The 15603-nt window shown below is 44.0% G+C and overlaps 1 protein-coding gene and 1 long non-coding RNA gene across 2 annotated transcripts in view; one reads left to right on the forward strand and one right to left on the reverse strand.

Annotated features, from left to right (window-relative positions):
• LOC135920067 (luciferin 4-monooxygenase-like) overlaps positions 1-15603 on the forward strand; it is a 92634-nt gene that overhangs the window by 26156 nt on the left and 50875 nt on the right. The window contains exon 7 of the mRNA XM_065454115.1: positions 4885-4985. Coding sequence (XP_065310187.1) covers positions 4885-4985 — 101 coding nt within the window. The remainder of the gene's footprint in view (positions 1-4884; positions 4986-15603) is intronic.
• On the reverse strand, positions 10936-14261 carry LOC135920068 (uncharacterized). Its single transcript, XR_010570160.2, has 2 exons — positions 14134-14261; positions 10936-11106 (listed from the first exon to the last, which is right to left on the reverse strand). It is a non-coding gene; the product is annotated as an uncharacterized lncRNA (long non-coding RNA).

Genomic DNA, 15603 nt, shown 5'->3' on the forward strand with positions numbered 1-15603 from the left:
TACCTCTAGCGCGCGAAACGCTATCGTTGATATTCGGCCGTTTCTCAGCCAACCGAGTCGGGCTGAGTCACTTGCCTTTCGCGAGATCTAGCGGTAAAGTCGCCAAGAACTTGCGCTCACCTCCACTGGTAGGTCGTGTATGTTTTTTCAAGGTAGAAAACAAGCGCGTTGGCGCCAACGTACGATGACTCGTTCCGTTTCCCGGGTACACGCATCCTAGCTAATGAAGCAGATGACGGCTTGTATGCAGCAGATGACGGAAGCCAGAAGCGCTTCGGACGGAGTAAGCGTAGGCTTTAAGCTTTAAGCAGGCCGATCGGTCACGCGATGCGACGTCACGGCCCGCCGCAGTCCTGTCAGGCGCAGAGCACATCCCCATGGCGGACCGCCATAGCAGACAGCAGAGTAGACCAACCAGCTACACTCTACACATTCCATCTCGAGTCCCACAAAGCCGGGAACTCGTCAACGAGGGATACAAAATAAAATACGTCCTCGTGACTCCGAGAGGACATGGTATTTAACAAATATAATTATCTGTTGCACGCACGTGTAGGCGGTACGGTGGAAATGAAACGACTGACTTTTGCTGACTCGTAAACTAGATTGGATTTGGCTAAAGACACTCTGTTGCCGGACAACGTTCGTTGGCTACGCCAAAATCGCTATGGTTTGCATGCGGTCCGCCGCCAAAACTGAAGCGGGAAGAGCCTCGGCGATTTGTTGGACCGCGAGGGCCGTGGTCTTGCGCGGGCCAACGGCGGTCCGCACGAACTGGTGACGCCCTATCACGTGATACGCGGGCTGCGGTCCAAAAGATCAATTCGGTCCATCGTGTGGATCGGCCTTAAGCAGGGTGGCCAAAGTTTAATCCCCACGGTAATGACCGCGGCCGAGCGTTTGTACACCATAGTCGGCTTCTTCCGCATGTACGTAATTATTATCGAAATTCGAAAGCACATTTTTGCTTACTTCAGCCTCTTTATTAAACTTCATCAGTAAATATTCACAGTGACAGCAGGAAGAAGCGCACTGATATAATCACCCGCCTTGATTGGTGTAGCTATTGGCCAATAGCAGACGCGTGTGGGAAACTACTATATTACCCAATGGAGTGTGCAGAGAAGAATGAGGAGCAGGATTCTTTTGAAAAGAGAGCGTTTAAGAGAAAGGGGACTTCGCGCTCTGCTTGCGAGCTCCACACGCCGCACACGATTGCAAAACTTGACTGAGGTATTCACAACAGCGTGTGATATCTCTAGGCTATGCTTTTTCCCCGAGCACGAAAAGTGATCGGGACCCCTTCAAAGCTACCTACTTCAGTCACACACAGAACATGTTCAATAAAGATCATTAACGCACAAGTTTTTTTACAATTTCATACTACTGTGCCACTAATAGTTGGAAACAAATAAGAAAAATTACCTGCTAAAACCAGTGGCTTGGTTGCAAAAAATCCCCTTACATACCACACACGCAACCCCAAAACAAGGAAAGTTGACCAATTTCGTACGACCTGTACGTTAACCCAATGTTAAGGTACCCATTCCCGACCTTGCTAAATGGTTTGGCCGAAAATGGCACAGATGTAGAATTGGTCTCCTCGAATGAGCTGCGAAGCATCTATGTATAATTCTCTACTGTTTTGCCTTTTGTTGAAATACTTAGCGTATTTCTGTATTTGTTTTGTTTCTGACCCAATGAATTTTTTGCACATATTGTTTTTATGTTTGATGGATTTCTCTTATGCATATATTTGCATTCTTTTGTAATTTTCAGCAATTTTCCTTGATTTACTGCACATGTATTTTCTCCCGTACAAGTGTGGAATTTATATCACTGTATGCCATGCTATGGTGCATGGACCCAGCCGAGGCGTCTCGAGCTTTGTCCGTGCTCAAGATATCTGACAGCTGTTGAATAAACCTGAACTGAACTGAAAATTGAATCTCAGCGCTAATATTTCAGTTTTAAAAATCTGGCAGAACCCATCTCACGATAACTACTGATGTTAAAATAGCAATCACGCAATGTATTGATTGCTGAAGACAGATCTATTTGAAATCGGTAGTGCTCATTCTCAGATTTCCATTGCTTCGGAATCATTACCGACATATGAGGATCAGTTTTTCTATCTCGGCAGCCGATGAGGACTTCTTAGATGACACCTCTTTATTTCAAGGAAGGCGTGCTGACCGGTTTTATATTATTGCAGGTAAACTATTTCAAGAGAATCAGTTTGTTTAAAGATATGACTCAACCGATGTGATTAGGTTTTCTTCGCTATTCACTCTTTGAGCAGGTGGAGACTATATGTCGAGTAGCCGTCGCAGCCCATTCGTTAATTAACAAAGATTCTTCAATTGATTAACATTTTAGTTGCTAGTTTTAACGCGAGCATTGCAGTGACGATTCTGCGACCGCAGCTTCTAGGGCTGTGGATGCTTCACGCGATGTGGCGAACCAGCTGTCGATAATTACCAATAGATGCGATGATGCTTTAAATAGCATGCGTCGGTCCAACTCCTGTCTTTTGGTGTAGAAGACGACCCTAATGAGGATTGGGCAACTCCAGAAAAATAAAATTTGACGTTATGTTCTGATAACCTCGACATTTCCTTAACAAGCTCGCAATTAGAGCGTGTTCACAGGCCGGACAGGTTCAACAAGGAAACACGAAGGCGCAACATGACCAAGTTTAGATATTCAAGGATAAACAATAGGGGTGGAATCCAGTAAGCTGCGCGGTTCCTACGCAATTTTTTAGCCCGAAAGTTCTTACGCTGAGATAAGGGTGCAACCGAAGTGGCAGCGCATTTAGTTTACGGTACCGCATGTGAGCGAGGAGTAAGCACAGCTCGGAGAAAACGACATGAAATGTAAGAAGTGCGGTCAACTGATAGCATGAACGCACATCAGGCATATGTAGTTGAAGTATATATTTGTGCAGCTAATTGTGCAGCAGCAACAAGGTTTGATAATTCGACACGTTTAGGCGTTATTTTGCCATCGTTTCATTTGGTATGGAGAATCATATCCTTAAAGCGCTGGAAAAAGAAAATAAGCCGCAGCCCTATGAGCAACAGGAAGCTCAAACTAGAAAAGAAATACAATAGAAGTGTTCAAAATACATGAATGACAAACTTGACGGTTGTCAGGGACGGACATTACACCTCTATTTTCTAACACCCAGTATAGAGTGCCATGGCGAGTGTGGAAATTCAAACTACTGCGCGCATAGAGAGTCACAGAAGTTCGCCGCACAGCGTAAACGTTAGTGCCATCCACAGCAGTGCACGTTCAATATAATTAAAAATTAAAAAATTAAAACAGCTCAGTGCACTTTGACATGACAAATGAGAACGCGCTACAAAGATATAACCATGCGCCATTCTCGGCTATCAGTTGTGGCCTCTGGCCAATCACCGGCAATAACGCTTTCCAACGCATACGTGCGTTAGCTGGAGCACCGCAGATAGAAGTAATTATGTTCGCAGCACTGCTACATCCCTATCGTAGAAACTTCTTAAGAATTCATCTGCAACGGCCGTTTACCTTTTGTGATTCGACTTACGCTTACTATCGGCGGAAGTACTGAAGTTCTCAGCCGCGCTACCCTTACATGCAAGCATTTTTTTTTTTCGATTACAGCGCTCGCCTTTGCAGCGACGGGCATCGCAAGCTTGCTGATCTTACGAAGAGCTCTAGCTTTGTGAATATGCTTTTTTCATGAGATTTTTTCTGCGCCAAAATTTGTTCGTAAACTCGCTTAGTGAAGTCCGCCGCAGATTTTCCACGCAAGCTGAAAGGATCTTCTTTTTACATACGCGATGATTTTTCTTCGCCAACGCGACAAGCGCCTGAAAAGCTTCTGGAACGATCAAAGGCGCAGAAGTGACACACGCATGCGTAAACGGCGTGACTTAAAATCGCCATCCTTATCGGTATCTTGTACTAAATTCGAAGTCTAGAGGGATGAGTTGTGTTCTTCGATGACATTGACCCCGACAAATGCTAACGTATACTCATTTCGACGTTGCGAAAGAAGAGCATTTCCCCAAGGGCCTTATGACCGTATCATGAAAGCGACATGCGATGACGGCAGACAGCGCCGACTGCTGCCAGCGTCGTGTGCTCTGTGGTCTCGCCGCGTGGCTCGCGTTGAAGCGAGAGCAGCACGATGGTGAATTCACTCGCTGCTGCGGGTGCTATATTGAAAGCAGTTGTCTTACAGGGCGGACGGACGGTTTTTCTCGTTGGGCAAGCATAGAAATGCTTCACGCATTTAAAATTACCAGCGTCAATGTTTTGCATTTCTTGGAAAGGTTATGATCTCCTCGGGTGGCATGCTTCAAGTCGTCCACAGACATTAATGGCAGGCATGCTTGGTTAAAAAGTTAGTTAGTCTAATTTGCTTCAATACCAATCAAATTTCTACCTGAAGCCACATTTTGTTATACGCCTCTGAGGTAAAAACAACATCGAATAAATCACGTGTCTGTCACATGTTACCGCTTTTTGAGGAATTTCAAATTTCGGAAAACCTAAGGTATAGGCCCACTACACCGCTCCCCCGATGCTACAAGCATTTCTAACGCTCTCTTACTTATTTTACTATCTAGCGCGTGGCAGTAGCACTGCTTAGGTGCGCCTATATTGCCGATCGTTCTTACGCGAAATACCTTAGCATTAAGTATAGTTTAAATGCATCTTTTTACGTTTCGGTAGCTCAAGCAATGGCTTCAGGTGATTGCGGAGCATACTAAAGAGGTGTTAAAGAAACATGAAATAGTTTCCGCTTGTTGTGCCTCTTCTCAGCAGCTTTCTTTAGTAAAGGTAATTTTTATATCATTCTTTCTTTTTTGACGATGTTATTCTCGGCAGTGCTTGGAATGACAGAGTTGGCTGGCTGCATGACTATGTCGTCGCCACTAGGGGATGACTTCAAGAGCCTCGGCAAGCCCGTGCCATTCATGGAAGTTAAAGTAAGTATGGCAGTTGAGTAAATAAGTGCTTGGTATTTAGATGGGAAAAAAATGGGAAGTGTTGAAAAAATAACCTTTGTACAAGAATCACCTCCGAGCTGAAATCCGACGTAATCCGCTACACTGGCTTAGCGGCAATGATGTTGCGCTGCTAACCACGAGGTCGCGGTATGACATCCCCACCATGGCGGCCGAATTTCGATGGGGGCGAAATGCAAAAAACGCCCGTGTGCGGTGCATTGGCGGGACGTTAAAGAATCCCAGGTGGTCAAAATTAATCAGGAGTCCCTCACTACGGTGTGCCTCATATTCACGTCGTGGTTTTGGCACGTGAATACCCAGAAAAAATAAGCAAATAAACAAAAACAATCTAAACAACCTTTCCATAAGTTGAACAGCCTCATAAGAAAAAGTCGCACAAAAAGTCGCCCGAAAGACGAAGCCTCGATTAAGACAGCAAATTTGTAGACAGCTATACGAAGTAAGGATAGCAGTTCTATCAGCCATATAAATTTGTAAACAGTCATTTACTAACTTACTTAACAAGCATGTTGTCGCACACACGCAGAACACACCTCAGTCAATGACCGTGGGAACTCGCTGTAAAAGCGCTGGCGTGAAGAAGCGCGTCAGCAGCAGCAAGCGAAGTGACCTTCGTGCTGCTTCTTGATTTAACGCGAACTAAGGGGCGAAAATACAGCGCAGACGAAGCAATGAGCCCTCAGCGCACCTAGACTCTGTGCTCATCGCAGATTGCTTTCAAGATAAAGACCGTGTGGCCGCGGGCGGCCGCGCCATATTTAGCAGCTGCCGTAATAGGACGACCCCCACCCTCCCTTGCCTCCCCCCTGTCCCATGCGCGCGACAGAAGGCAGCGTGATTCCTCCCCGCTTTCCTCCTTTGTGCGCGCGAGATTAAGTCGCCATCGTCGGCTCACCCTTGCACGCTTTCACTGGCACATGCAGTATACGGCTCGCGGCGACAAAGTTATCGCCCTCGGACTTTATACGAAACATCACGGCGATGCAGACGCTGACGGCGATGGCAGAAATGTACTTGGAGTGTCCATGTAATGGCTATCGCAATAAAACACATGCTGAAGTTCATGTCGGAATTATGCACAGTACCGTACACGAAGCACAGAACGGTTCAACATTCTAGCTGGTTTCGGATCCAATCGGTTCAAGTCGTTGATCTTGCGACACTGAGGCACTTTGTTCCGAGCAGTCATATAGTACCAGGACAAAGTGGGGGTGGTCTGTTGACAGACGCCATTCTGTCAATATGCGAATGAGGCCTCCAAGTACGAAGCGAACTGTGGCTCAACAGGAACAGTGCGTCAAAATTCCGGAGGAATTTTGGATGTTGTAAAATGTTATCAGCGTACATTTATGTTCACTGCACGACGAATGCCTCTCCCAGTGATCTCTAATTACTCCTAGCTTGCGCTAGCTGATTCCAAGTTCTGCCTGCAATTTCTTTATTTCATTACTCCACCTAATTTTGTGCCGTTCTCGACAACGTTTCTTTCATGCTAACACCCATTCGGTATTTCTAATGGACCACCGATTATCGTCGCTACCAATTAGGTGGCCTGCCCAGCTCCAATTTTTACTCTAAATTCCAGCTACCACTGTCCCCATTTACTCTCTTATCCACGCCACTCTCTTCCTGTTGCTTAACGTTAGGCCTTAAATTTTCTGTTCCACTCTTTGTTTGAGCTATCCGTAACTTGTTCTCAAGCTTCATTGTGAACCTCGGAGTTTCTGGCCTGTATCATAATAAGGGAAGGATGGAAGGATTCTACACTTTTCTGTTCAACGACAGTGGTGAGCTCCCGGTCATTATTTGGTAATGCGGGTCGTACGCACTCCGACCCATTTTATTTTTCTGTAAATTTACTTCTCATGATCAGGGTTCCCTGTGATTACTTGACCTAGATAAATTTACTCCTGCACACACCCTAGAGGCTGACTGCCGATCATGAATTCTTCGTTTGACAGGTTATTCAAGGCTACCTTTGTCAACCTACTCCAAAACTTTCTGGGATAAGGTTCGCAATCAATGGTTTCAATGTGTACCCAGCGTTGCAGAATAGGACAATGTCATCGGCAAGCTGAAGGTTGTTGATTATTCGCCAGTGATCGTCACTCCTTATCTTTTCAGTCTAACGGCTTGAATATTGCTTTGAAGCATGCAGTGCATATCATTGGAAAGATTGTGTCTGCTTGCCTGAACGCTATCTCGATAACTATTTCAACACTTTTCTTTCGGATAATTAAAACATCTGAAGCCGGAACTATGACTGAGGCAGAGTCGAAGCCTGAAGAGTTTGCGGATACGTACGCTGTGTCTGTACCTAAATATACTGGTGTGACATAAATGAAAGAACTTCTGATTTTTCAACCTAATGCTGCAAGTACCACTGCCATAATGTGAAGTTCGTTCAGTCCTTCAGTGCAATGAATGCGATGTGCACTTGCACTGCTGATTACACATAAATGTCGTAGTTTCGTACAAACGCAGTGAATTCATCCAATTGTGCGCCGCCAGGAGAGCGCACAAGACATCATAATTTGAGTTACGCAGATGCTGATCTTCCCGATGCGATGCGTTTAAGTTAGCACGCTAAGCGTCGTGCACGCTTCGGCATACTTCGGTGAAACCGAGTGAACGAGCACAGCGAAATTGGAAAGCGGACGCGGAGCGCAGTGATAGAAGAAACAAGAGCGCGCGAGGAGGAAAGGGGAGGAGGAGGCTACAGTGAAAGCATGAGGCGGAAAGTGGAGGAGCAGTGGAGAGGAAACGGCCTGTGCATGCGCTGAGTTGCCGCTGGCCACGGCATCCGCTGCCACGTGGCCGATCTCATCTGCGCTTCCGAGGGGTGGCCAAGATGGCGTGAGGCGGGGAGGGCTACACACGTCCGCTGCGTCAGCTGCTAATCAGTCCGCGGTACCAGTGTGTGCGACGGGCATCACTACTCCTGCAAGGGGTGGTGGCGAACGGCTGCGAGTGAGGCCCGATGTACGTCGCCCCTTACACAAGCGGCACGATTTCCCCGCGACGAAGGGCCGCTCTTGTCGTTGATGGAATGAAAGCGTAAGAAAAAAAGCGTAGTGCTACGCAAGACGTGCGTCAGAGCTGCGCGCGTCATCTGTAGGAATCAAAGCGCGCTACTCACATCCTTATCTCCCTAATATAATACAAATGCACCTATATAATCATAATACAAAATATTGACAATCTATATGAAAACACGTATAGAGCGGCGCTCAAACTTCGCATTAGGGAGTATCGTAACTGTCGCTAAATTTTTTTCTTGCCGTCATGTTGACCTGACTACTCCGGAGCAAGAGCGGGATGCCATAAGACTCGTCGCCGACTGGAAGCAAAATTTTTCGCTGACTTCAGAAATGCCTATGAAGGGTTTCTTAAGCGAGATGAGCAAAAGATAGAAAGAACATTGCACGAAGCGAATGAAAGACGTGAGTAACGTCATTTCGGTGAAGACTGCAGCTAGTCTGGGGTTTAGAACCATCATCATCATCATCATCATCAGTCTGTCATCAGATTGCAGGACGAAGGCCTCTCCCTGCGATCTTCAATTATCCCTCTCCTGTGCCAACCGATTCCAACTAGCACCCGCAAATTTCTTAATTTCATCGCTCAACCTAGTCTTTTGTCGTCCTCAATTGCATTTCGAAGGGGGCGAAATGCGAAAACACCCGTGTATTTAGATTTAGGTACCCGTTAAAGAACCCCAGGTGGTAGAAATTTCCAGAGTCCTTCACTACGGCGTGCCTCATACTGAGAAAGTGGTTTTGGTACGTAGAACCCCATAATTTAATTTTAAGGTCAATTAGAATATCGTCTATACACGTTTCGTCTCTAATCCAAACCGCTATCGCTCTTTGCGCAGTCCTTAACTTGTTCTCAAGCTTCTTTTTCAGTGTCCAAGTCTCTGCAGATATGTCAGCACTGGCAAAATGCACTGATTGTACACCTTCTTTTTCAATGCTAATGGTAAGCTTGCAGTCGGGAGCTGACAATGTCTGCCGTATATGATCAAACCCATTTTTATTCTTCTGTGAATTTTCTTCTCATGATCAGGGTTCCTTGTGATTAATTGACCTAGGTAAACGTACTCCTTCACAGACTCTAGAGGCCGACTGGTGATCCTGAACTCTTGTTCCTTGGCCCGGCTATTTATCATTCTCTTTGACTTCTGCATATTAATCTTCAACCCCACTCTTACACTCTCTCTGTTAAAGTCCTCAATCATTTGTTGTAACTCGTCTGCGTTGTTGCTGAATAGACCAATGTCATCGGCAAACCGAAGGTTGCTGAGATATTCACCGTCGATCTTTACTCCTAAGCCATCTCAGTTTAATAGCTTGGAATACTTATTCTAAGCATTCAGTGAAGAACACAGTGAACCGCATTGGAGAGATTGTGTCTCCCTGTCTGACCCCTTTCTTTATAGGTATCTTCCTGCTTTTCTTGTGTAGAATTAAGGTAGCTGTATAATCTCTGTAGATATTTCCCAAGGTATTTACGTTAGCGTTCTGTACTCCTTGATTACGTAATGCCTCTATGATTGCTGGTATCTCTACTGAATCAAATGCCTTTTCGTAATCTATGAAAGCTATATAGAAAGGCTTATTGTATTCCTCGGATTTCTCGATAAACTGATTGGTGACATGGAAGTGATCCATTGCAGTGTATCCCTTCCTGAAGCCAGCCTGTACCCTTGGTTGACTAAAGTCAACCAAGGGAATTCTATTGGAGATTATTTTGGTAAACATATTATATAATATTGGGAGTAAGGTGTTGCGTCTATAATTTTTCAATTCTTTACCATCTCCCTTTTTGTGGATTAGTACAATATTTGCATCCTTCCAGTTTTCGGCGACCCTTGCACTCGATAGACACTTCGTATAAAGAGCCGCCAGTTTTCCAAGCATTATGTCTCCTCTATCTTTAATTAAATCGACTGTTATTCCACACTGTAGGGGGCACGCCCTTACAAAAATTTTTATAGAAAGTCCATAGACAGTCCATAGACATTTGTCTATGAAGTCTATAGACTGTCTATAGACATTTCTTTAGACTGGTCTATAGACAGTCTATAGACTTATGGCCATACACTGTTTATATACTGGTCTATAAAAAGTCAGTTTATAGACTGTCTATAGACATTTCTTTAGACTAGTCTATAGACAGTCTATAGACTTATGGCCGCACACTTTTTATAGACTAGTCTATAAAACGTCTGAGTCTATAGATTGTCTATAGACTTTCGATAGACTTATGGCCATACACTTTTTATGGACTAGTCTCTAAAAAGTCTGAGTCTAGAGTGTCTATGGATTAATTAAAATTCATGTTTGTAGACAGTTGTCTGCATAATGTCTATGGGCAAGTGTATAGGCTTACAGTTCTACTTTTGTAGACTGAAGTCTATGGAATGTCTACAGACAAGTATATATATACTATAGACATTCTATAGACTTCAGTCTACAAAAACAGAACTTCATAATCCAATACACTTTTTTCTATGACATTCTGCATACACTTGCCAACAAACATGCATTTTCATTAATATATAGACACTCTATAGACACAGACATTTTATAGACAAGTCTACAAAGAGTGTATAAGGCCATGAGTCCATAGCGGCTATCTACAAGTTAGTTTACATTTTTCATTACATGCGGTAGCAAAACGTTTTGAATGTATTTCATTTCATTTTATAGATATGAAATGCATGGAAATGCATGGAATGCAGATATTATGCATGTGCACCTGTTCCTTTTCATCTGCACTTATGCATTACCGTTAGTAGATTAATAAAGCTCCTGAACCAGCTGTACTTTCATATATGTTGCATAAACAGAAAGAATTTATATAGTGCTGAATCATGCAGTGCAATAAATAAAACAAATGCACCGGCAATGCATTAACCGTTTTTATTGCTCGATATAATACATGAATTCCTTAAATTCTTGTCTTATGCTATTATGGAAACAGATTAAATATTTACACTACTCCTTGGCAAGCATGGTCGCCAGGCTGGCCTTGACCTTTGTGTCATTAGTCCCAAAGGTGCTGCAGGTGTATGCTGCAAATAAGTACATGCAGCAATATGAGGCAAAAATAACAGATGTGTATTCTTTGTATGTTCATTAAGCAGCTGAATATATTTACTCAAACCATCTAAGTCAATACTTAATGCGGTTTAACTATGACTAATGGCTGCTTGTCAATACAAATCAGTACCTTTATGCAATGTTCTATTGCATGGTATGGTGAACAATTAAACAGTCACAACTGCTGCTCGTGTCAGCAACAGTATGTTCCCTTTTATGACAAGTTCATGTATGATGCATTAATGTACTTATCCCAAATGGTCCCTATATTTATTGCGGAAACGTTACCCAGTTGGGCTGTCTGTACAGTTTTTTTGGCTGGTAGTTAAGTATGCCCGTGCAGAGGGATGTTTTCAGAAGACGTGACTGGAATATTCCCAGTATCATGCCTAAGATTGTAATTTATTTTGCTTAGTACACATTGAAATGTATTCTCATACTTTTAAATGAATGGGTCATTGGCCATAACTTCAACAGATGGCAGATGGGTTGGTTGTATTGATATGGTACCTTAATTTCTTGCAGGTAATGAGGCCTCTTGGGCATGCTAACAGGTTTCCAAGTTAGGTATACCACATGAGCACCCGAAATACCACACGAGCACTTTGTGTTATGGCACGACAGATATGCACCTCCTAGGAAACAGAACTGATAGTATAGTTCGAATGAATTCTATCACAGTAAATTATTTAAGGTGCTTTGAAAGATGAAAATTTTTTCTAGGCTATCGAGGTTCAGGACGTTTAGTTAACGCAAAAAAAACATATTGAGTAAGAAATGCCTTGTCAGTCTGCTTGAATTTCTTTTTTTTTCAATAAATAGAACCAATTTCCCTCAATTTTTATGAAGTGAAACGTTTTAAAAATATATTTAACACAGAGACTCTCTGGAAACTTTGACATGTAACAAGACAGCATACCTATGTGGCCAATTTAAAGTTTCCCGATCTTTTTCCAAGCCTTTCCTGGCTGTTTTCATGAAAATTTTCTGGCAATCTATGACGCCTGCAGCTTAAGTGCAATAAAAAATACTATGGTTTAATGCTTGCCAAGTAGTGCCAGTCCATAATATTTAGATAAAACGAATAACACGTCAGTCACTTAACATGTAGTATTAGATGCAACTGACTTGAATCCCTTGTTTAATAAAGCTGACAAGGGCTTCGGCAAGTTCGTAATTGATGGCCACACGAGTACAGCACGGAAGACACAGAGACACGCGTAAAACAAATGCAACAATGTGAGGGAAAACTATACAATGAGTTATTTTTACGGTTCAATAGTAGTTTTCTATATAATTTGCTCTCACCACTTATGCCTCTAGTTAACTTTGTTTACCTATGACTAAAGACTACATGGCAATATTAATCAGTACCATTATGATGTTTCGTTATATTTCAGTATGATAAGCAGTTAGACAACCATAATGGTCGCCGGTGTTAGCAACGGTACGTTTCGTTTCAAGACAGGTTCATGTGACACACAGTGTACTTATAAAAATAAAAGAAATGTGAGAATCCCAAACGATTCCTATAATAATAATTGTTGAAACAAAGATACCCTGCTGGACTGTGCACATTTTTCAGGTGTTAATGCAATGTGCCCGTGCCGATCGAACATGCTCAGCATACTGTCTGCAGTTTTGAACAATCACGTTAACATTTGCGATTTATTTCCGCTTAGAACAGTCTGCATTGTCTCTTTTCTCATACTTCGAGATGAATACATTTGCCACACTTTCAGTAGAATGCACATGAATGGGGGCGTACTAATCAGGTTACTGATCAACTAAAACATGTTACGATCTCTTAGGTGTGTTAATAAGGGTAGAACAAATGCAATGTCCACTGAATTATTTGAATAATCTGTGCGTTATCTACTAAGAAAAGACCACCAAATTGATAATCTGGCTCTTTTTTCTTTTGTACAGCGCATATAGTATGAAGTCTGTCCAAGACGACGGCACTACATGCAACAGTAATGAAAACCGGAACACTTATTGCGCACGACAAGGGCTTCATACCGTGCACGACTGGCACAATGCGAATCTGCGCCAGCAGCTGCCTAGAGATTAAGAGCACGTAAACTGCATAACCCCGAAGCATCGAAAGGCGCTTAAAGCTTTTCATATAGCTCGAAAGATAACTTCTGCTGCTAAACTGTTTAAAAAAGAGACAAAAAACAAATCTTCCAACTACCGTCAAACGCAATGCCTTCAGTCTGAAACGTGTAAAGGTGCTTCCCGTAGCGACTAATTTATTGTGCTCCAATTTTTTCGGCTAAGTTGCGAAGCTGCGAGTGACTGAGCTTATCGCAGGTTTCATGCTCCAAAAGCGTTTGCGGTTGCATATAAATAGATTGGTTGAATCTAGAGATTTTCGCTTGACATTTCTTCAAGCCTCGTGTTTTGCTTGCGGTAACTTCCCAACATTATTTAGATTGGTTGCCAGAAACCTTAAATATACTGCTACCTTTAAACAATGCGAAAACGGCAGTGCACACACTGCTGATGCATGCCCCGCAAACACGGCCTTTCATCCGAGTACGTTAGCAGTTATTTAACTATACGTGTCTGTCAGAACATTCTTGATGCTAACACAATTTCGAGATATATACGTAAAGCGTGTCACGAGAATTTCACTACACATGCGGCGCAGCATTCATCGCGGCCGGATCAAGCGCCACGAAATGAGATCTACCACACTGGCTGCCCAACATACACAATCCGCTTAGTGGTAGCTCAATATCAAGTTAAAACATGGTGTATCTTCCTTCTTTACGCACCTAAACTATTATGCGAAAATCAACAAGCCCGAGCGATCGCTCGCCGTAAAACATTCCGTATAGTAGAAGCGAGAACAAGAGCGCGTTATGAAACCATGTCAACGACAAACCGACACTATACCCGAGTCGCCTGCGCTACATGCAGCCGCTTCGCGCTACGAAATGCGCTCACATAATCATGAGCTATTGACGCAAAACATCTTTGCTAAAGCTTACCGTTCAGTGTAGTTGACGTGTGATGCCACAAAGATGACACGCATACACAGACACCAACGTTCAGGCGGACACCGCACACCGGTACAACCGTTTACGTGCCCGGCGCACTCGTTGAGATGGCGCACCGCCGCGCATGCGCAAGATCTCCGAGCATGCGCAGGAGCTCCGCGCGCGAGGGCGCGCGCGCTCGGAGGAGTGTGAGCGCCTTTTCCTCCTTCATTTTTTTTTTCGCTCTCTCTCTGCGCGCCATGCGCGCCGGAACGGGTGGCTTATTCATCTTTATCACCATTATTCATCTTTTTTCGTGGACGAAGGAAATGCGCTGGCAGGTTGTATGGCAAACGCTGTGGGCGATCGTATGAGACTGGAACGCTAACTTGAATGCGCTGTTTTTAAAAGCCATTACAGGGCCCTTCAAACGTTTCAGACGCATTATTGCCAGCGTCGATTAGTAATACAGCGTACTTGTAGCATATCTTCCAGCGTACCACCAAATGTGATGCCCGGACGTATGTTAGTGCTAATGTTCTGTTCCGGAGATAGGTCAAAGCAATTAGTACAGCATTGAGGTACTCATATGCGTGGCTGCCCAGGCATACCGCCGGCGAAATACTGGGTGGGCTCTGATAATTTGGCACCTATTTTAAGTGAATGAGAAACTTTGATGGGTTTATAGTGCAGGATATCAGTCAACAAAAAACCGCCCTATGTTAGTGACGCAGCCGAGGTATGAAGAAAATGTGAAAAGTATCCGAGAATCAGACGACACACAACGCGAACACCACATGCGCGACATCGGTTCATCGCACATTCACAAAGTCCGCGTTGTCAGCTACAAACATTACGACTGTCCTTGCTGTTAGCTCGATGCCTGTTTGGAATCCACTTGTAGCTGAAGCTGGCGTTCATAACAACTATTATAACAATTGGATCGTCGTTTTGCTTTCTTTATTCTACTGCCGCAAAAGTGATGCGACAACTGTGAAGTCTGTCTTGGGATTGCCGAGACCGACTACGTAGATCATATCATGTGGTCAACAAATGCGGAGGTATACACTATGTGTATACTAATGTCTACAAATAGGCTCTACGGCAATCTCAGCAGTATACAACTTCAGTGGCTTATATCAAACGCAGCTACGTATTATCCACCGGTACCTGCGCTTGGTTACAGCGTGCACGGGTTGGGCCCAGATTAACGATGTTTGTCTATTGTTAATCTATAGACATGCAATACCACGACAACTCAGAGGCAGACCAGGTGGTGAATTCACCACCTGGTCTGCCGGCTTTCGCGACTTATTCACCACCTTTGCCATATCATCACCATCTGACCTTCACCAGCTGGTCTCGCGAAGTGTACGTCCGGGAAGCAGCCAGGTTTAGGGCCTTCGGGTGCCTGGAAGACCTTTGTGACTCGGACGTTGCCTGTTCCGCCGCGATCCTCGTTCGGTGCAGCTGCACCGAATG

The sequence above is a fragment of the Dermacentor albipictus genome, unplaced genomic scaffold, assembly GCF_038994185.2.
Source record: "Dermacentor albipictus isolate Rhodes 1998 colony unplaced genomic scaffold, USDA_Dalb.pri_finalv2 scaffold_11, whole genome shotgun sequence".
Classification (NCBI taxonomy): Eukaryota; Metazoa; Arthropoda; class Arachnida; order Ixodida; family Ixodidae; genus Dermacentor; species Dermacentor albipictus.